This window comes from Opisthorchis viverrini, assembly GCF_000715545.1.
Source record: "Opisthorchis viverrini unplaced genomic scaffold opera_v5_23, whole genome shotgun sequence".
Taxonomy (NCBI): Eukaryota; Metazoa; Platyhelminthes; class Trematoda; order Opisthorchiida; family Opisthorchiidae; genus Opisthorchis; species Opisthorchis viverrini.
The window spans coordinates 2,250,385-2,274,222 of record NW_008751679.1 but is presented as its reverse complement, the minus strand read 5'-3'; the positions used below and the strand labels follow the sequence as shown (position 1 = coordinate 2,274,222).

Sequence of the window (23,838 nt, the reverse complement as noted above, 5' to 3'; positions counted from 1 at the left end):
GCCGGGGACCATGAACCACATCACATAGGATCACATAGGCTATACTCGAGTCAGGAAAACGCGATCCAGTGAGCTTGAAACACATGTATGGGGCAAATTATCCAAAATGACTGGCTATGGAAATTCATGCAGCGACTTCTGTTGAAGCTAAAACAACTACTGAAATTCGTAAGGACCGCCGTAATCACCTGCACTTGCGTCCAACAAAAAAGGCGAAAAAAGGATTTCTTTCGAACGAAATCATCTCTCTCTCTCTCTTTTGAAATTCAGATTAAAATCAACAACAGCAGATAGTGCAAAGGATCAGATAAGGTACTGAGTGAAAGACATGTTTTTTCTCCTTTTGTACACAGCAAATCTGACAAGGAAGGGGAAATTTCATCTTCATCACAAAGTTACTCGAAATCCATATATACATACAACCATCAAAATGATCTGGCAACACTGTGAGGCAATGGATAGTAGCCCGATGACTGACCTAAAATACGGGACAAATGGACAGACGGGGAAACCAAACTTGGACAAATGAATCAGCTACTTGGATTAGCAGGATGATCAGAACTAATGAGTGCATCACACTAAATGACGGTCTGGTTGCATGAAAGCATCAGAGAGCTGATACGTTGGTCCTTTAAGCTCGACGAAAAGTCGGTTAGGTGAGAGTTTGTCTGGCCAAAGTTGAGAGTGATTCGGAGGAAGCAAAATCAGGACATCACAGTGAAAAACGATGAAAATAAGTGAGGGGTGGTTGGGGGTTGATGATGTCACACACACACACACACGCATATACTAACTATGAGTGCCACATATGGTAGTCATTTCGACTTCGCCTTGACTGAAGCCAGGCACACGACGATCAATTGCAGGCCCCGTAGTGACTTGATGTACAGCTTTGAGAGACTCGTCTGGTAGTTCGCTGGGATTGTGAAGTACGCTGGTTGTGATGGCTAACTTGCACAAAGCTTCTACGATGGCTGTAAAAAGAGAAAATCAGTTGCCTGATAGAAAATGCACGGGGCCGGATGTCGCAATCATGACAATAAAAACAGAATGAAAATACAAGTGCAGAAAAAGCACGAGTGATTGGGAACTGTCTTTATAAATCGTAAAGCTCACGAAGTTCGAAATACAGAATAGACGGAATGATGTATTTCAGACATTTTCTGTGCAATCTAACAGCTAGGATGTACCTGGATATGGTCTTCCCGATTTTTGGTTTATTGGAAAATCTTGTGACATCAAGTCAATGAGTTACTCATCTAATAGAATCTCCTCCAAACATTCATCAAGCTGACAGTCGATCGAACTGGCAATGAGGACCAAGAGGTTGTGCCACAGAAAATCACACGAGTCTGCTGACAGTCACGGCCTGTCAAAGCACGAAGGCTTAAAAGTGGACTCCAGAAAATGCAGTTGGACCAACTGGATCGGCAACTATTTACTTAATTTTAGAAGACCACCAGATGCGCGCGGATATCAATATCACAGAACGAATGGCTGCTGAAGCATTCCAACTGGAGCATGAGATGCTTCAATAAACCTATTTCAGCTAAATTGTTTCCGCAAGATCCCCCAAATCTGGGGAGTAAATCAAGACATGACTAATCAGGTTACTTAAATTACCAAAGGGGAAAACAGCCTAACCAAATGTAAAGCTCTGGGCAATATAACAGGATTGTTTGTCGAAAAACAGCGCGCTGGAACACAGTATATACAATCAATTGAGAAACTGACTCAAAAGTCACCGATATGATGACTTGAGAAGGCTCTTGACGAAAGGCTCTTTCAAACAAATTGATGGGCTCTGTCACAAGCGAAACTGTGCAAGGACAACAAACATGAGACCCAAAAATCTTCTGTCTGGAATTACTGCCAGTATAACTCAGGCATTCTAGAGCAAAAGGTATAAGATGTCTGTCACAGCTTCAGTGCACCGGTAGCCCAGTGCTTTCTTACAATTATAAACATTGGAAAAATCCCTAAAAGGACTGTGAACTGCTCTTGTGATAGTGTGAGATACAGTGGAATGCGAACCTGAACGGAACAGTTTAATGACGAGGACAAGTGAACGTTCAAGATGCCAGAAAAGAAAATAATGACAATCAGCTACGGCACCCCGTCGGTGCCTAGATACCGTTCAACTGGAAAGAAACGCAGCAGCTGAGATGCTATCAGGTTACCTGAGTCTACACAAAAGCAATACTGAAGACGAATGATCACTGCGACGTTCTTGTGCTTAGACCGGTTGAAAACCCCATGAAGCTGTCTATGTTTCTCAAACACTCATTTACACACGAATTCAGTCTTGACTGGAGACTCCGCTGAAACCAGCTGAATCTCTCGTTTATGATGGACGAATAGTCTTCAGACAACGTCAGTGTGCTGCTGGTCGATCGTCTGATTTAGGATCCGTTTTCAGATTCAGGTTCAGCGCTAACCACTCAAATCATCCCAAATGCACACAATCGTCTCAGCGGTTCGTTAGTGGTGACAGGTAACCCCGTAACTGCATATCAGCCGATTAAGCAGGTCAGAACAGGCCGAGAGGGTGCGGTTAAGCACAGAGAAAAAATTCATCACGCTTCTCTCTGTGCGATATGTCTGTGCACCCACTTGAAGTGGTTATGTGACATTGCTGAAATCTCACGTGTCTGGTACGGTATGCATTCAGTTTGAGCTGTGCATGAACACTGCTACCGACTGACAATCAGTGTAAAGCAAGCATATGCGCTGGAGCAGCAACGAAAACCGTTCGAAATCGTAAGATACAAGTACAGACACGTCCCTACAGTAGCTGGCAGATCGAAGCTACGGTTCCGCGTAACAGTAATCAAGTTAAGGTGTGGCCGACCGAATGTGCACAGAGAAGTGGAGCGAGATATAGAGAAACCAGAATGGAGGAGGACCGCGAATGTCAGAGGATGTACGGACTTCCGGTACCCAGCAGCCACAGTCAGACAGCCAGTTCACGGATGCGTATCAAAGAATAAACAACCGAGCGGTCTAATATTCTAGCCATGTGGACAAGAGGTGCACAGCATTTCACATACACGTCAGCTGTTTACGCCTAAACGCACTGCAGTCCACCTAGTGGGTGTGGCGTGGTGATATATATGAAGACAAAACGGTCGGTAGTCGCCTACCGTGTCCGGAAAAAGCGACTGTGACTTTACGGAACAGATAAAAGGCGGTCCAATGTGACATTAGAATCAGGCAGCACACTTATCATCATCAGAAAATTTTCTGATTCACTTCTAAGAAGTTTTCTTTTTAAAAATTTCAGCACCCGATGGACATCCTGTTTACTCCCAAGCCGCTACCCACTTTGCTTTATTGGGTGGGCCTCATCAAAACGCAAGTCCCCTTTTCCCTTGACGTATTGAAATCTCTCTAAGCGGACCGCCTCCCGCCCACTTTGCTCCGGAACTACGCTTCACAATTCGTTTGAGTCGCACCTCACCACCGTAGCTGTACAGTTCTCCTGTTGAGCGACCAACCGACGTATAAGTGATTCTTCTGCAGTAAATCTGAGGGACTATTCAATCGTTTAATGTTGAACAGCACAGCTATGAACGACTTGATCGCGCATCTTGCCCTTCACCACCACTTCATGACGATCCCGTGCAGACAGTCAACAAACCAAGAACACCCTATGAGGATTCTCCATTACATCCAGTCGAACGTAGCCACTTTCATTCCTTGCGAATTTCTGCATATTCGCCGCCATCTCCACAAGTTCACGCTCAACATCCCTCTCTTTCTCGTTCTGGTGACCACAGTCGAAAATCACAATCAACAACTGGTTATCATCTCGTTGGTTTGGAAGTACACTGATAAAATGGCTACGCCTTAGGTATCCCGAAAAAAACGAGGTTCTGTTCCGCGACCGACACCTTTCCCTCTAGACGTTTCATGTTCGCCGGGATCACGAAAACTACGTTTGTTGTCTCGGCTTTTTACCTCTCAGTTATTGGGAAAGTCAAACAGAAACTGGTGCTTTGTTGTCCTCCATCCTCCGTGACTTTCATGTTTTGTCGGGATGACCTTTTCCATTCCAAAGCGTAGGTCGTTAGATCCTAGGTTAAAAGAGCTCTTCTGCTGGGGACAGGAGCTAACGAGAATTACTGAGATTCTCTAATAGTTTCTGCATTACTGTAAGATCTTACCTTATGTGAGTCAGATGGTCTGTGTGCTCGGAGTATGGGATCATTATCAATGAGCGGGTGTCGGAGGCAGGAAGGAAGCGTTCTATGAGCACAGTGATAATAGAATGAAGATGAATAGGATGTATGGTTCAATGGTACGCCATACTGATAGCCCCGAATTGGCGTTCAATGCTACTAGAGGGTTCACCCTGTTAGCCAAAACGCCTTGGCTCAACAGACAACCAGGAGATCGAAAGGAGCCTTCAAACAATAACATATAGCTACTGTTGGCTGTCCGAAATCGCGCCCTGTTTCAGAACTTACTGGAGGGTGAAGACGTGGACTATGCACCGTCAAAGAAATTGAAAACATACGTTTCTTTTGACCTTTTGTGAACGAGATGGCCCAAGTGGTTAGAGCGCGAATTTACTGACCGGAAGGTCCGTGGTTCGAATCCGACCTCCGCCACTCGACTTCCACTGTCTAGGCTTGGGCAACCTGGCAGTATCCCAGCCCTCGTGCTTCCTTCGGGTGGCATGGCAGCTAGGCACCGGAAGGGTGCTACAGCTGAACGCTTTCTGTGAACCCAAGCAGGATAGGAACAGGAAGCACTTTAGAGGCGGCGGCTACCAGAATAATGCCTTGACAATTCTCATTTAGATTGTTTATGCATCCTTCTTGATTACAGAAATGATTCGCCGCCATCAAGCTTCTTCATTTCAACTAGTTTCGCCATACAGACTAACAGGGTTTCGCTGACTGCGTTGAAAACTGCTCCAATTAAGTCCACAATCGCAGATTGTGCCACGATCCAGGAGGCAGATTTCATATAGTTTGCGTTTAGGCAGTAAATTGCTTTTAAAATTCAGGTCGTACAGAGCAGAAGGTTTGTTCTTGCAAGTGTTCAGCCCATCTTTTCAAATTGTTTGTTAGGACGGATTGTTGAGTGACCCCTTTCGTTGACTGTCTGACGAATGTCCCACCTTCTGTGACCGGTCAATCAGATCAGGCGATGAAACGTACGATTCGCCTGCCACGGGATTTTTACTAACCTCCAGTATACCAGGTGCCTCCTAGAGCTCGTAGTTTATCTTTGAGCTCTACCTTATTCATTACTGAAGAACTTATGCGCTATAGTATTCAGTTCATTGACCAGACGCGTGGGCTATCTCGTTTCCATTCGATCATATTTGAACAATCAGCAGAGGGCCTTAAAGGCTGTGAGTATGGCTCTGCTGCGAATGTCACGTACATGGTTAAGTCGGAATGGTTTGTGGTAAATGTTGGTAACGAAAAACTTCTAATAATTCCTCTGTGTAGTTCAGTCACGCGGTGCAGCATCGATGCTGCTGTCGATAGTCAGCTGACTGAACCAAACTGTTCAGTTTTGCAAAACGAACTGGGTGAAAACACATAAGGATGACGAAGCTTCTGTAAATTTTCCCCGAGGGATTGCGTAGCATCTGGATTAAACCAGGAACTGAAAGACGACTTTCTGGGTGTGTTATCTGATCTGCGAACCGTTGTGGTCGGTATGTTCGCCTGTGTTTATTGGGTCGCACCGAAGTAGCTTTTTTCGAAACCGCACCGATATACACCTGGTTGTTTTTCTGCCGTGATTCATGAACATACCGTGCATGACTTTTCTACAAAGCAATGCTTTTTGTGCGGTTTTCGGAGGTATTTCACTCAAGAAGGCGAATTCTTACCACATATAAATGAGGTGTCCTTTGTGGCTCTAAAAGATGGGTCGACGCATTAGCAGGAGGATCAAAAATGGCGCTCATATGAACAACACATGCAAAGGTGATGTCGAAGATGGATTTGTGCGCGCCGAGGGGCTAATTTCCATCAGATAGGGTTGGCTCAGTTGTGAACAACGATTAGTTTGTGCTTATGAGCATTGCTCAATCGATCTGTTTAAATACCCAAATGAGTGACAGCACACCCTCATCTACTGGCGCGTTCTAAAGTGCTAGTTCATAATGAAAAGCAGCGGAGACGCAACCGGAACTGCTCGAGACAATTTCGGAGAACTCCCACCGAGCTTGAAACAGTGAAAGAACGATCATTACATAGTATATAGGAAACGGATGATTATACGAACGCGACCAAGAGTACTTCCGTGTACGTGGGAGAGCGGTGCAGCATATTTTTGAGAGAGCCCTGGTCTTCTATATTAAGGCGAAACTGAAACTCCTAAGTATGAGGTCATGTGACGGATTCCATGCACTTAGGAGGAAGAAATCCGGTCAAGACGGTTGATAAGTAGCCACCGGCTATCGAAAATGTGTGACTAAGCTTGAATGTAGTCTAAAGTGAAGATATCACAATAAAGAAATCAAACACTAAGAGATCTAGATGGAAAATGGACAAAACGCGATTCACTTACCTGGTCGTAACTGCGCTCGGGAACAGTGCTGGTCCAACCAGCCATAAAGTGATCTCACAAACTGATCCATGGAGGTGGAATTAACGGACGACCAATAGGATTGAAACAGTTCCCAAAGGAATAAGCTGAACACGTAAAATTTCCAACAATGACTAGTACGTTGCTCAGTGTAGCGTCGAAAGAATTCTTTCGCAGGATCGGTCAGAAAAGGTTCTGTGAGTTGTCGACTTGGCACGGCTCCCATTGGGTCCACTTTCTCCCAGCAAGCTCTACAGGAGGACAGCAGAAGAACATGGAAGATGCACCAAGCAACTGCCAGTGACGAAAAACCTGAACCTAAAGAAGAGAAACTGAAACCGGTATTGGAAAATCACTAACTTGTATTTTAAACTGATCCTGAAATCGAAAGCTAAGCAGGCTCCAGTTGAACATTTTGATAAAAATCTTCAAGGTGTGCAAAAGAGCATACCGTTTGGGCGAATTCAGCAGAAATAAAGTAGAGCAAGAATTAACAAAAGATAGGCGTCTGTTATTGTTGCTGGATGAATTAAATGACAACGGTCCTCGTCTACAACCCGCGGACCAGTCAATCGGCTTGGTAGTTAAATTAATTTAGCTCGTCAGTGGATTGGCTCCAAACGTGATCACTGGTGAGCCTGGAAGGCCGGTGCAACTTTTACCAGCCTTCGGCGCCCAAGGTGTCAGCGTGACGTCAATCTGTCTGTCAACAGTAGGCTGTACACCGAGGTAGTGCGGTCGCTTTAAGGATCCGAAACGCTGACTCTACACATAATAGAATAGAACATCGCTGATCGAATGAACTGAACTTCGTCCAGAATCCCCAAATTTCTCGGTACGACACTCCACTATGTCATGATTTTCTACACAAATTTCTTCCTTGGAACTTTTCAAAGCACACTCTTGATAATATTCTTCGTATTTTGTCCTAGAAAGTATATGCGGTCTAGCTCCTAACTGGTCCTGTTGTTTTCATGAGTCTTTTCTCATCTTACCGAAAAACACCGTATATTTTCAATTCTGTTAGTTAGGTCGACTAAAATACTGGACAGCCCATTGATGTTTTTGCCCCTCCTCAGACTCACCAAGTAAGCTTGGTGCCCGAATTGCCATCAACCGTGCTGTGAGTGCTATCGCCTACCAGGATTGGGGACCACGAGATCCCCACTGCGCCTGATTGGAGACGCTGCAAGATACGGCTGCTAATCGATGCCAGTGGCGTTCGTGTTGTCAGTTTCTAACCAGAGTGCCTGAATGAGTGTCTGGAGGTGTAGGTACCACGGGATAATTGTGGTAGGCTAGCATTTAGTTCCCTCTCCTTCCACTTTTATTCCGTTTTTCAAAATAAGGTTTACAAATAAATCATGATTGTAGGGCAGCGAAGCATCAGTGCTGAACACATTTTATGCTGTTGATGACGATGACACCACATTGTGCGTATGGTACCATAGACACTCATTTGGTGCTGACAGGAGACTCGGCTGAACTGCACCTGAATCTCTTGTTCACAATGCCTTTTTCGACTGAATGTGCTTTGGCCTGGTTTTTCAATTGAGACGGCATTTGTTTCGATACTCCATGGATAGAGAGCAGTCTCGTATTCATCATATTAATTTCTGTCAAGAGGTCATCAATACGGAAACAACCCACCGGTGACCGCTCCATGCCACGGATATCTGGTGAAACGGAATCATGCTGTGAGGAAACTGAGTCACGCAGATCTCTCCAAATGACGAGAAACATCAGCCGGATCGCAGGGTTATTGAGTAATCGACCAATCTGTTTGCGCCTCAGCAGATCGTCTATAAGGGTAATACGGCTACGCATCAGCCTACTGCGCAGCGGAACAATCATGTGGAACAGAGCCGTGCGACTATGCCCCCACGTCGGAATAGCTAGAATGCTATTTTTGTTATGCGTAAATTGTTTAATTGGGATACCTGAAACGATCATACACACATTGACAAGACTAACCGCAGGCAATCGAACTCCCGTCCAACAGCGCTGCCTCTATGGACTCTCAAGGATAGTGTGCTCTGAACGTTGACTCACCAAACTTTTTATTCGGTAATTATACACCGTAACAGGTCATCACCTGTTCAAACTCTATTTTCTAACCTCCGTTCATCACTGTCTTCCGCTGGAGGCTCTCTTGAAGCGACTGTTCGCCCGGTGACAAAAACTGCTTGTTTTCGCAATAGTGAACTACCGTCTCTGCTCCCGAGGACACTCGTTCCAGATTACCATCCACTACAAGTTTCGAATGCCTCACAACGCCCGTAGGAATAATTCCAAATTTCCATGGATTCTACAGACCGTGTTCAGTGAAAGATCACTTGTTTCGATGCTCTGAAGGCTCCCTCGACCATTAGTAGATGTCATTTCTTCACAATTAACATCAAGTACACGTTATTTCAAGATTCTACGCAGCTTGCATCAACATCCAACGGCCCCGCATGATTCTCATCTTTTTTCCATCTGGTTATCGTACATAAGGGCTGAAACGATATTCCTCGGAGAGAACGGTGATACTTTGTTACTTTCTGTCATCCCCATTTTCGTGATACCATAAGCTTTGGTACAGATGCCGCCTTTATTGTAGTTTTGTTTATTCGCTGACTACCGTGTTCTTATAAATCACCTACTGCGCAACGGGCACACGCGTAAGACTTTGCCAGGACATGAGTCGATCGAGCAGCTGAAAAATTACTGTCGCAGGAGAGCACCATCAGGTCAAACGTAAGCAATGTGACGGAGCACAATTCTCCCTCTTAATGGAGAGAGCCGGTTTCAGATAACCTAGCACGCAGTTGAAACAGACCGCGGAACGACGAACAGCACCGAATACCGATAAAACAAACTTACGTGGTAGCTGCCTGTATGGAGTTAATTTGACTCATTAGAGATTTCATCTGTGCATCTCGCTTGTCGCTAGCCTCACGCAACATGCGAATCAAGGCGGTCGCTTCAAAAAGCGTTGCAGCATATGAAGTCCGATTGTTCTGCTCTGAAGACAACGTTCGACTTGGATCCTCAGCATGTGGTACTATGCAGGATGGGCGTTTAAGAAGCGGAAGAAGTTCACCAGTCGAGTCATCTTGCAACTTTGGCATCATTAGCACTGCATCCGCCATTGCACAATTGGAGGCCTGTGATGGAGAGTTGTGGGTTCTCGTGAGTTCACGGTTTTCCGATCTGCGGGAAGACAGACGGTGTCCTCCGTAGTATTTTATGTATTGCCTCAAAGTCTCCAACTTGACTTGCATTAAATGACGACGACGGTCTTCGGTGGTGTTATTGTGAGAAGTCTTGGGAGACGAGCCAGGTTCCGGAAATGTCAGTGGTTGAGGAGAACAAGAGGGGGAAGTGTAAACCAGTGGTTGTTGGCCACACATCGTAGATGAGAGAATTTCCGTGCTGCCCAAACTAGATATTTTGTTGGCTAAGTCTGGCTTGGACATCACAGGATGTTGTAAGGGAAACAGGTTCCCGGCGGAGCTGGAACGTCCTCGCGCTGATAAGGAAGTTTCGACAGTGGGAAGCGATTCTGTAGGAAGCGGTGGGGGCACTGAAGAGGAACCAGAAGTAAATGTGAAGCCTCGAAATCCACGTAAGAGCCTTTAGGTAACCCAATAAACCGAACATCTCCGGATGAAGTATGCCCCTCGAAAAAAGGACTGATACAGAGTAAAACATGATACAGCCTAAGACACAGTGGCTTCTCAATCGAACCAATACAAGCTTCATGCTGCGATACAGGGACCGTCCTTTCTCTTCATTCCGTTAGAAATGAGATATACAGTAGAGTGGACAATACTGAGAAGACATTTATTGGCGGATTCTTGACGGTGGTTTGCTCGGCATTTGAGTGACTCCACAGTTTCGTGCGCTCGACCGGTGGAATTTTCAAAATAATTGAAAATTCAAACTTTTTGACGTGCAAAACCATCTAAAGGATCAGTTAGGCGATATGGCCTCAAGAGATGTCAACCAGACTAGAACAGCGGGTTGTGATTTGACCTTTGGCCCGTGTGAATACTGTTCTGAGAATAGCTAGATCAAGTGCATCGTAATAGGTCCGTTGGAAGTCTGTGCGTTCCACAACTGCCCGGTACTACTGGAAATAAAAGGCTCTCCTACTATTTGCAGATGACCAATGGTTTGAGTACTGTTGACCGATGCCAGCTATTATGTAGTATATAATAAAAAATAAGTATTATAATCACAACCGCCACTGACCTGTGGACAGCTTCTGGGTAAATCTCTCTTCGTTGAGAAGTTGTAGGTATGACCAGTCGTGACAATATGAACGAATAGCAAAAGCATCATGAACAAAGTTAACGAACCAGAAATTGCACGATCTCAAATTTCGATACAAGTGGCGGAATGAACAAAGACCTGGTCAAACGGTGATTCGCCTGATTCTGAAGCCAACTTTATGGGCTTTACTACGTTCCGATGTGATGAAGGATGCCTCTGTACTAATCACGAATTTTACGACGACAACCCTACAAGCACACCAACCGATCCTGAAGAAGTTTAGGAGCGTCGAGTGAGTGGTAAAGTATAGGGATAATCTTTCTAGCGCCCACATCACATCCGGCCACCGACGCAGAGTTCCGCCAACACGATACAAAAAAATAACCAGGCTGATTGTGCTGTCTTGATCGTCGCCACTGGTACTGGTACGTTCAAAGCCGCCTTCTCCAAAGATAGCCAGACGAGGAAGCATGTTTTGCTGGCTTACACAGTTGGCGTGAAATAGCTTATCGTTGCAGCGAACAAAATCAACACAGTCGCTCCGTCCAAACAAGCGGGATGGGGCTCACATAAATGAATGTTTAATACCATCAAAGGAGAGGAACACCATACGATGTGAGCGATAAGCATACAAACACTTGCTCCGTCTCAAAGACGTGAAATACAATGTCTGAAACCAGTGACACAGGTCTACACAGCGACTACTTTTGGTAAGTCTTGTCGAGTTCCTTCGATTATCCATGGATGATGAACTCACATTTCTGATAAGCACAGCTGGAGAGAATTCGCTCCTAGGCTAAAGTGGATGAACCTGGTATTAAATTAGGAAGCACTTTAACTCATCGACAAGCACACTTTACAGTGTCCCCCTCTCTTCGGAGCAGCGGTTTTCGGGCGACCTCGCCAGCAGTTGTCGTGGGGTTTTTACTGATTGTGGAAACAAAATGTGGGAACCAGGTGTAAACCAATGACAGAGTCACCATAATCCACCAACTTTATCTCAGTCGCGTTTCAACCGGAATATTTGACACCCGAGGATCGTGTAGAACACCGAAATTCGGTGCCATTCGGTTCGGTAACCCCATATCCAACTTACAACCCACGCGATGTATTCACGAGAAAAGGTTAGCAGTTTACAAACAGATTCAGTTTTCGCACATGAAGAAGCCTTATGGTCGTTTATGTACTAGCTTACCAGCTCCCACCTCCAATATGCAGCTACCTACCCCACCTCCCCGAATCATCGGTGAACGAAACTGTGGCAACTACAATCACTGTACGACAAGTACGCGGTTAGTACAGCTGACAATGATGGTGATGATGATATGGTCGTTTCAGACAACTACTCTGGCGAGTTTCTTTTTTAGAAAACAATGCGAATCGAGACGGTGACTCAAAAAGGATAAAACCCTCAAGAGCAGCCTAACTTCCTTAGAGCTGATTGGCTGCGGTAACAAACAAAAACAACAAATTGGCCTTGCGGAAATCAACAGAGTTTATGTAGTAAGTGCGGTGACTGTATCCACTTTGTGTTTTCTCTCTCGTAAACTAGATCTGAATCACACAGACAGACAATGCACGAACCAACAAATAACAACAAAAAACCACAGTAAGTGAGTTGGATATGAACTTGTGTACCGCGTCGAAAACACGGCGAAAGATGCGTCAAAAAGAAAAATTCCGGTAACAGCGTAACGCAGATACGGCACACAGACAACAACAACGAGCATCTGATAATTGCCATGGTAACAAACTAATGAATGTTGCAGCTAACATAAACCGCTAATAATACTTGGTTGCATCAAACAAACATCGAGGACGAGCCCGAATTTAAGGAACGAAGTATGCAAAAAGAGTGGCAAGGGTAAGCACAGCTTTTCTTGCTAAAAAGCAGTAAACAACCGGTTTGTCCGGAAAACAAGGCAGTAAAATGTCCGTCGAAGTCCCGAACACAACTACCTCGGCATACAACGCATTCATTCTGGGTCTCTGACGGATGGAAACAGTTGTCGCACCCGTGGGCGAGGTGACGAGGCTGAGTACTAGTGAGTCATGTAAACCACCGACGTATTGATCCAATGGAGCATGTTTGTGCAAAAGCATGAGTTGCTATGTGCCAAAAGGCGGTAAAAAAACTAAGTGGATACATACTGACAATGAAAAAGTCAAGAATGTTGAGACAATCGTATGGAGTTGGAAAATCAGGCACGTGGAAGTCAGGCCTTTCAGGCGCCTGGTGAAATCCGGCGCAACAGCGTGAACAGGGCTTTAGATAAATAGGGAATGTGAAATGAGCGAATGGGAGTGGAAGCAAAGTAACTTTTGAAGAATATGAGCTTATGCCGATCAGAAAACTGGCATTTTCCTGTCATAATTTAACCAGCTTGTCCGGTTTCGTGGAAACTTCTTAAAGGAGGATATCGTATATGATTGTGTTTAGTCAACGAAGAATGTACATATGACCTCCTAGATTCCCACGGACTGTCACAACACTCCGGACCGGACAAGCGTAGAGTTTTCACTCGGTCAACAACCCGGGTGATCCCAATCAATCAGTAGCAACACAGTTAACTGTCCTGTATTTTGTCCACAGTTGCCCCAAACCCCAAAAATGCCAAAAACCTTGTAGCTTTTGGAGCTGGCAAGTACCTTAGTATCTAAGCTCCGCTACGGCCATACAACTGGCATGCTTGCGTCAACTTAAACCTCTGACACAATAGGTCCCTATGCTTAGAAAACGTTTGGCCTCGAACGACTTCATTGTGGCCGTAGGATGTATATCAGTGGCGTCATAGACGCACATGGGAGATAATTGGCTAGCTTAGTAAAAGCCTAAATCAAAGAGAAGTTTGACCTGAGAATCCACGAAAGTAAATTGCCTTCAGGTCACATGATCGTTTGAAACAAGGCGGCTAGTTGACCGTCGACACCACATAGAAACTGACATTTCCGTTCATTCCACACGTGATGACCCAAATAACAAGATTGAACAAGGGACGACAAATACATCGACCGTTTTTTACACTGAAAGAATATTCGCGAACTATACACCACCACTGGATAAACTTTAACAATGGAGTGACGGTTCGCGTGACTCCATGGCCCACTGAGCTACACTTGGGGTGTCCGTGCAATACTCGCACAGTCACCTTTATAAGGTTGGTCAATGGTTATGGAGTTGACCAACACGGTCTGCAGGTTAGGGGTTGGAACAAGTGTAGCGACCTACTCTTTGAAACAAGGCAATGTACCGGCATTTCCCGTCAAACGCCGTTGCCTTGATGTCATGCTTCTGAGTCAGGGGCCTTGGGTGAGGACGCTGATCGTCCTCATTTCCAGGTCTGAGCGTCCTAGCAATATCTCAGCCCATAAAAAAACTAACAATACTCCCATATCAGTCGGGTCACCTTACTTTCTGCACACAGCAGGGCGGGTAAAAGAAAAAGGCAACTTCGTCCTCTTTCGCCCACTTTTTCTTCGCCCCACTCCACTACTAACTCACTCCACGTGGGCGAATCCATTCGTCTTGCACCGGCATTAACTAAAACTAAACTAAACTAATTTCAAACAAGTCTACGGCACAGCGCGATTCGGAGATTTGTTTACATTCCGGAATCGCATGCCTGATTTTCCTCACAACCATAGCAAGGCGGTCCATACTGGCAAAGAAGTACCAATACTTTAGCGCTATTGTGTACAGGTTCATTATGTAGACCGCATCAAGAATGAAACAGCTTAACTGAACCATCATCGCAAATTCCAGTACTCGGCCGACCTTTTCAAGCGATATATTTCTAGCCAATTCAACCGACCGTATAGAGGCATTGTTCGTAAAAACAGTATCCCCAACGGCTCCTCCCGTTTCGCTTCAATTCACGACAGCTTGCACCGACGTGGACTGCTTCGTAACTAGTTCGCAAGAGCACACGAAAGAAATCGGGGCATAAGCCAATTGGACATTTGTCGGTCCCTTGATAAGAATGTATCAACAATTTGTAGACTTACAAGAAACAATACATACTACGGTACGCACATATGTGTGGCCACATTGTTATTTAAAACTCCTTCACGCAAGTTCATCGAGGTAATCTGTTTCCAAACACTCAACCGCACAACTAGTTATACAATACCGCGGAATTTGTACTTGCCGAACCAGTTTATGCAAATCTGATGACAGTAAAACTATACGCGAAAGACGAAAATCCGTATTGTTAATATTATTTTTGGCAGTGGTAGTAGTACTAACTGTAGCGACCGGTCTCTGATGTGACTTACAGTCTGTAGCCATGAGATCCTCATCACCACAGGAATCCAAAGAGCCAGATGGAAGGAAGAAATCATGCCTTCTCGACGAAGCAGTCGAAGTCCGCTGCAACCCGACGGTTTCCGGAGCGCATTCTGCACGCATACGATTGTTGTCCGGCCACCGAAGCTCGTCGATGGATACGTTACCGAGAGGATGGGCTTTTGAAGTTTGGGTGCCGGAATTCGTCCGTTGCCTGCTTGTTCTGTTGTAAGGAGTATATACAGGAAAAGCTGGTTTTGCGGAAGAGGGTGGGTTTAGAGGAAGGCCACTGGACAGAGCAAAAGGCATTGATGACGTATTGGATGTCAGACTACTCAAAGTATGCCCCGATGAATGAGGAACGCCGTCAAAGTCACTAAACCGACGACTGACCATTGGCGTGTACTCCGTATTGAGTAGCTTTTCATCCTTGGCAAGGATCGGAGCTGACTGAATAATATCTGGAGTGTTGGAGAATCCTGCAGCATTCAAGACATTGGAAATACAGTTCACCTGAGCGGGAGTTACAAACTGTCCGGGCACAACAGAAGATTGATCAGAAAGAAGCCCGCTCGGTCTGATCATGACTGATGGAGGTGTGAGCATAGTAGAAGGAGTTGCAGCGGAACGACATTCGGTTGTAAAAGAGGGGGTATGCAGAGAACCAGAATGGTTATCAGCATCGGGGAGCGTCGGCCGTTTCGACAAAGGCGAGGATTCGTTGGACATGAGCTGGTATAGAAAGGCAAACGGAAAGCGATCCAAAGTGAATTTTCACAGAAAAGCATAAAACAGCCATATACTGCAGAACAGACTTGAAACCAATGACTCAAAACTGGACCCAGGGACAATGTGTTGGTATTGGGTGAAGAGGATTAAAAGGTTCATACGTAGAAAATATACCGCAGACCGAGGACGCTTGTCCAGAGCACAGTAATTAACAGCATGACTTTTAGCAGTCATTCAAACAAAGCTCAAACGTTTAGGGATGGATGGTCATCTTGTCCTTGATCTAAGGGGTGCTCAGGACACTGGAGAACGCCACAACCCAGCATCGTGTTTGCGCTCGAAGATATTTCATCTTAAAGCTTAAATATCAAAAACGTGACGTAGGAAAAGACATTTTCAGTATAGTTCCAAACAAACTGAGTGACGTCAGGAAAAGTGCCTACTCTCAGATTCTCAGTGGGAATTCACAGGAGCCGCACAGGTGCCCTCGTTGCGGGTCCTCACATCCATAATGTATGAGAAGGATCCTTACTGAATCGTGTCAAAATGTGAATGGGAATTCCATGCCCACGGACGGGCTAAAACATCTTTTTGCGGTACGATGGACGAGTCGGGGAAAGTCGGCCCAAAATGCCGCAAACGTCGATCGCCCAACGGTTGGCCGTGACCGATTGCGAACTACCGGAGAAGAGGGAAATACAATTACGACCTATCAAGATTCTGATAAGGCCCCAAACGCACCTGCTATGAGCAGCAACGTCAGGAGTGAGACAGCCAAGCTAAACATTGTGCTAAGCCAGTCCCCCTAGCCGATCAGACTATCGAATCTTTGGCTGAGGAGAGGATCCTCCAAGAAAATCCTGCATCTTACTGCCTTATGGGCCGGACCTTTGAGTCAAAGTCCATGGTTAGGATACCTTAACCCCCTTTTCTGCCGAAGCAACCGAGAAGTATCATTCGCCGTAGCAGCTCTTCGTTCATCGGTTTTAAAACACATCCCTCCCCACTTATTAATTAGTTCACTATTTTCAGTCCATCTACCAGGCCCTTAGCCATCACCCCGTAAAATAAACCAAAGCAATGTCTTACTAAACTGAGATCTGATACGCCTTTCAATATTCGCAGTATCTGTCAAATCGGGAAACAGGTACCTCTTGCCGATACTTTGCTTTACCTTTCGGTCGACGTATGTTGTGTCTCTGGATGAGCAAACGAACCCCCAATTCGATCAGGCACATAAAGTTCATTATGATGACCTCAGATATTTCACCTTTCACTCTTCTGGTATGTGGTGACCCTCATGGACTCCACTTCGATCATACCACTCGGCAATCACTTCGCCTCCCGTCAGCACTACACATGTCGAATCAGAGCGATTCCGTTCATTAACTTCAACGACTTTCAGTAGCTCAACGAAATTCAGGTGACCGGGAAACGACTAGAGATGCACAATCATGCTGATGAAGTAGACTGGTTAGAGGATAAATGGAAAGGAAGGAAAGGAAATATGCTCCCGACTTTCAGGAGTGTCTGTCCAAGCCATCCAACTCGGCTATCGGATATCGATGGGAGCAAAAGATCTTGCCAAAAGAGAAACTAGCGACGACAAGGCGCATTCAGATCCGTCAAATGCCAGCTAATCGAGAACCCGAAGAATAAGTGAAAACGCCGGTGAACTGTGTAGGCCCAGGAGATGAGGAAGCCTTTCGCAGTAGGCAGCAGTCGTGGCTTATTTCAGCTGGTTCGACTAGCCGATCAAAAGAGGACTGTCAATGAAATAATTTGCGAGAAAGACGGAACAGCAACCCATTCGCACCAGCCCGTCATCAGCAGAAGAAATCCAGCAGCAGATATCATTCCTCCAACGCGACAAGGTACCTGGACCAGACAGTTTGCATTTTGAACTTTCAGAAAAGGTGACGAAGTCCTAGTGAGCAGTAAGACGACACTACTACAGAAGATTTGGAGCAAAAAGAGAGTAGCAGTGGTCTTCAAATAGAGCGCAAGAAGGCGATACGAAAGCCATCACAGCACCCCAGGTGGCCTACGGCATTATTATGTGTAGAATGATCGACTGTCGGGAGAGGCAGGTTCGTGAAAATTGAGCTGGGTTTTGCACTAACCAAGGATTCATCAAACATATCTTCACTTTGAGAAAAGTTCCTGAAGAGCGCCGTAATTTCAAACGTTAAACAATGGCCGTTCTTGATCTGAATGTCTTCACACTTGATCGTCAGAAACCACACCAGTTGCCAACCTCCGACATGGGAGGCGCCGACGTGACATCAACTTGACTGTCAAGGGTAGGGTATACAATGCGGCGGTACGATCATTCCTGCTCTATGGATCGGTGACTTGAACGCTGCACGTAGAACTTTGGAGACTCTCCGTATTTGACGATTGGCGCCTGCGAACTTATTGTAGTTCACAGTAAGTCAGAAGAACACGTAAGTATGGACACGGGTGTATTGAGTACACCCGGCCAATCTGCTCCGCTTTCGTGGCAGGTAAGCAAAACAACTGAGTCACATATCCAGTCAACCCACAGCACTCACGCGAGCCAACCAACAGGACACGCATCCAATCAGCCACTCAAGTCACACGTCAGATCGATGGTGGGACGACGAACGGACACGCACACGCGCTAAATCTCGGACACGCCGAAGCAGCTACTGCAGAACTATTGCGCAGATCGGTATGAACACCAGATCAAGGAAAGCCCACTCTTGCTCGATAGATTAGCTGGTCAGACTCCCACAGATTCCGCTGATTAAGCCATGTACTTCGTGTTGCGGAGGACCGTTTGTCTTATCATGATCATGATCATAACCATCAAAGACAACATCAATGTTGATTCTGATACCTCACTACAGTACAACCACAAGGTTCATCTAGTTATATTTAAGGCCTTGGACTGAAAAGAAAGGAAAAAGATGGGTGACGGAGGGGACCTGGTGCTGGCCCATCTCAAGCATTCTGAGGTGCTTACACGTCTAAGTGCTCGATCAGATAAAATGGAAAGAAACCGACAGCATGAGCGCCACCGAAATCAACCAAACCCTATTTCTTGCAGTCTCCACTCAAGCGCAGGATGAATCACAGGGGATCTCATCTCGGAAAGCGTACTGCACCAACAATAATCGTCCCCGTAGATGTTTTTCGGCATGCGTAGCACATGGTCGGGCCACAACAGTTGATCGTACTGGATGTTTTTCGCAACTGAAGTACCTGCTGTACAACCAAATACGTTATCCCGTGTGCACCGTAGAACTCTCCTCGCTCAGCCTTGTATCGGATAGGGACCATCACGTGGCCGTCAGTCAACGACTTAGCAAAAAAACATGAAGGTCCTTGCCAGTCAACTCAGTCGCGTTGACAAACACCGTCTCCTCGGATAAAGACCGTGAGGATAAGGGTATTCTCATCTCACCGGATAAGGATAGGACTAGATAAACCAATAAGTAGTGACCCTGGCAGCCAGTCACGGAGGCAATGGCGACCTTACTCCAAAGTTATTGCCTTCACCCCCTGCCATACCTGACAAATAGATGCATCGTACATCCAGATCGGACCACTGCCTCCAACGTGTGGCTCTCGTTGCCTTATTGTCCTTATCTTCCGTGAACGAAGCTGTAACGGCTGGAACCACTGCACGGTTTGTGGGATCGAGAAGTGAAGTGAAGTAGATAGCGGTGCATGGCGATTTTCATCATCCATTAGGGCACTGTATGGGAACAGTACCTAGGGGCATGCAACAAACTGTCTCCTGAGTTCCCGAAGTCCAGTAGTGTAGCGGTCCTCTCTAACCATTCCTCATCATCCTTGCCACTGATATGCTGCTTGAAGCTTTTCTGTCTGCCTCTGAAACCTCGGAGATCGAAATGCTCCCGAAGCGTTCGCTCACAGACGTTGGATACAGGTGCGATGTTCTTACCTTTGGTTCAGATTCTTCAGATATGCAAGTCATTTTAGTTAACCTAAATTATTCCGCCTGGCGGTTTCGTATGCGCTTCGGATCTAAACAGTGTCAAATTCTGCTACCAGAGTGGGTGAGATCAAATCCAAACCCTATGCTTGCACGCCAGCCAAACGATATGGTAGATAAAATTACTTACCTGGATAGAAATATAGATTCCTGTGGATCATCTGGAGACGAGACCACTAAACGAATCCGGAAGGTTAGAGTAACTTTTGTCAAACCGCGACACCTATGGCACTGGCGTGACGTCAGTTTGTCTGACAAGGGCAGAGTACACATTGCGACGGTGCAATTCATATTGCTTTATGGATCAGGATCGTGGCCTCTACGCGCAGAGGGTGTGTGAAAGCTGTCAGTATTTCGCAAACAGTGTTTCCGAAGCGTTTGCCGGCTCTGGTGGGTACATCGGGTAAGCAATGACGAGGTACGCCAGACGGTTAAGGATCTCTCACGGTTACGCTGGTAAGAACACGTACTTCACATTCCAGAAGACCATATACCCAGAAAAGCCCTTTTCGCCCAGCCTTTTGGTGAGTGGAACAGACCAAGGGGTGGACAGTCTACGACCCAGCGACAAAGTACAAGGGCACTAACCAGTGGGCTTAGTCGGGTTAAAAACTGCCGTTTCCTTCGGACTCATCTCATCAACGGTTTCCCTTTCTCTCAGGAAACACACCACAGCTCTCAGATTATGCCTATTACCATCTGCAAACCCATCATAAGCTCAATAGCGTGCCAAAATAAGTACGTGCACCCGAGTAAAAAACCAAATGCTTTGACTGATGATCAGCTAATTTGTGCATCCACCACCATATGCAGAAGGCAATGAATGGAAGCAGCCGTGAAAAATGTAAAATCAACAATCTTCAAGATCAAGTAAAAAACACGTGACTCACGTTAGATCCGTTAGCTGAATATCTATCCGCACGTGCACTTGGTTCGATCGCGGATTGAACACAGTCGGTAACCAGAGATGGCGTTCCTTGAAATCGATGAGGTTCTGAAAAGCAGTAACGTGACTTCGCGATTGGTTCACATTGCGTCTGCCCCGCGAACTGACCGGCAGGAGTGCGCAGTAGACCAGGACGACAGGCTGAGGACGTCAGAACTGAAGAAAGCAGGGGTACAGAGCGGTTTGGAAAATTCTGGGCACCGGGTGCTGTCTGGGATTTAGCCGGAACCGTGGGTTCAGGGTCATTGGACCTAGTACCACGGAGCAAAGCATTCAGTAAAGCGGGTGTTCCCGAGGTCGTTTGTCCACGTTCAGACACTGTTGTGGAAACTTCAAAGCATGTATTGCGAAATGCACTCTTCAAAGCTTTATCAGACTGAAGCACCGCGGATGACGAGTGGCCTTTGATTCGCCCTGATACAGTACCTCGATGACGCTTGAAAGGATGGGTTCGAGAAGTAATTGTGGCATTTTGCTGATGACTGTGTTTTGTAAATGGCCTTGAGTTAGTATGGTCTCGATGTCTTCTATCTTGAGTTAATACTGGACGAACACGGGGGACAGTTTGATCGTTACTTGGCTTATTTGTCCCCTCAGTAACACTGAACGTAGTAGGCAGAATGGACGGACTAACTGACGCCAACCGTTCAAACTCTGATTCACTGTTTGAGATTTGCTGAGAATGCTGACCATATTCGCGTACCTGCATAGATGGGACAATTGCAAATGGTTCTGCAACTGACTGAAAGACAAACTGTGGAAGCGGCTGAACTGAACTTTCTACAATCCCACCCAACTGAGCACTTTTGACCTGGCCTGTCGACAAGATATCGGAATAAACAGGTCGCTGTTCCGTGGAAGGCCGCCTGAATTGGCCGCTTATCGAAGCGGGCGCCATAGGATCATCCATTGTGGTAGCATTATCCGGTTGAAATTGTAACAAACCCGGTTGCATTATATCGCCTATACCAAGAAGCGCCAAGTCTTTAGGAGTAGGAAAAGCAAGCGGTTTTCCGAAAAATAAGTCCAAATTTTCATCGAAGTCCATCATGATATCGTCTATCAAGGAACCGAAAGTGGGATCCAAAGCATCAACTGGAGGAGCGGGGCTCTGAAAGTCATCTGCCAAACTCCTTGGAAACGAATATTGCGAAGGTGGGCGAAATAGTTCATCCACATGATCACTGATACTGCGTTTGGTAAATCCTAAGATCTTGTTCCTCGTGAATTTACGCCAGCGGTTGTATTCGGCACAGATTGTTTCCGGCCTACGCTTCCAGTATTGGCCCTCCAAAATGGTGACCTACAGAAAGCATTAAGGGGAAAACACAACCAACACATACTTCTGATTTTACATGGTTATCAAGAGGAGGTGGCTGGAAATGCACCACAAACGGCTTGATGTTCTTCAAAACTGAAAGAAGAGTAGAATGAATGGAAATGCTGTGTACAAAACTAACACTGCATATGGTATTCCCGCCAAATGACATTGTTCAACCGTATCTTGTACTTGACGGCGCACCGCATGCCATGGAATTGGTTCCACTTTGGGCTTGTTAGCTTTCCAGTGTACGCAATATCCAAAAATTTGAACAGAGATTCCAACTCCTCAAAATCAAGACGGTTTTTTTCGCGGCAGAGTGAATTGTCGGGGTGTATTGCAACATCCTTGCCTGTGTCATCGAGTCCGAATGTAGTTGCATCCTCTGATTCACTTTCGGAATCGTTCAAATTGCTAACCATGAAATGACCAGAATGGATTTCTTGTGGGAGTTCTTCCGAAAACTGCACCCGCCGCTCCTTCGTCAAAAAGGTCATAGTGGGGACTGGTAACGACGGCGTTTTCTAGAGCTGTTAGTGAAAAAAAATGAATTAGTAGAGACGTAAGGAGTGGATGAGGTCTGTAGAAAACGTTTGAGCTTCGCTAAAAATGGGGGCCTGTACCTGTCCAATCTTGAAATAGAAATTGGCATTGTAAACGAGTAGGGTTCATTCCGAAATCGGTGGATTGGTGAATCAAAACCTGACAGGACAAGAGCCTAGCCGTATAACTTCGTCTGCATAGCCTATTTCTTCTCAAGGAAATAGTTTGATTTTGTTGACGGCATATTACTTGGGTAATCCCTCCATAATCGTGGTCAATGCCCAGTTGAACAGAAAGAATAGGAAAGAGCTTTCTTGTTGAACACCATTTAGGCACAAACCTGAGGGTGAGATTTTCTGTAGACTTTTACGTCTTTACGGGAATTTTCCGGTTTATCTGTAGCACCCTTTCGGTGATTGGCTGCCATGCCACCCGAAGGAAGCACGAGGGTCGAGACATTGTCAAGTTGCCTAAGGTAGGAAATGGAGAAGAGAGATGAGAACTCAGGGACTCCATTGTTACCTAAATAGCGCTGGTAAACAGAGCGATTGCCCAGGTCAGATGCTGTAGATGGTAACAAGCCACGTTCGTTGATCGCCTGCAAGCGTAACGGTGTCTTGGTTGTAAAAGGATGGAGACAGTCACGGCACCTACGATTTGAACAAGATTACTTGGTTTCCTCGGGTTTCTTGGTAAGACTTTGACGGGGTCTCAGAGGGCGACGCCCGTGTGCACTCCCGAGACAATCATTAGTAGGATGGCACGTCTGAGGTGGAGCAAAAGACAGTCATCCCGCTTTAGCTGCACCCCTAGCCATTCTTCTTATGGTTGCCCAGTTAGTTCCTCTCGAAAAAAGGCTTCCAGAAAGGAGAAATTCTGGCCTGTTCCTTAAACCTTAGACCTGATTCGATAGGCAAAATACTCCTCCTTGTCAAGAGCTCTCGAAAAACTCGGTAACTCTGATCTTACTATTACTAGGAGATTGCCTTTTCCTGAAACTTGCGAATGTAAAAACCGCTTGGAGCGGCAATTGACTTCTGTTTAGCTACGACAGTACAGGATGTCAAAACTCCAAGTTGAACTTAATTGTCTACATCTAGCACGCATTTCCGGTGTTGATTAGTGAAATTGGCGACTGAAATCATAGCATGACTCATTTGCATATCACGGCGAATGATGAGAGGTATCTTGAAATGTGGACTAAAGTGGAGCTG

The 23,838-nt window shown here is 45.9% G+C and overlaps 1 protein-coding gene across 1 annotated transcript; it reads right to left on the bottom strand.

Annotated features, from left to right (window-relative positions):
• Nucleotides 1–22,578, bottom strand: T265_02042 (hypothetical protein; the record flags this gene model as incomplete). Its single annotated transcript, XM_009166190.1, has 7 exons — nucleotides 1–974; nucleotides 6,538–6,806; nucleotides 9,421–10,102; nucleotides 15,091–15,832; nucleotides 20,705–22,063; nucleotides 22,104–22,174; nucleotides 22,221–22,578. Coding segments are annotated over 5 exons (2,532 nt in total).
• Nucleotides 22,579–23,838: the final 1,260 nt, after the last annotated feature.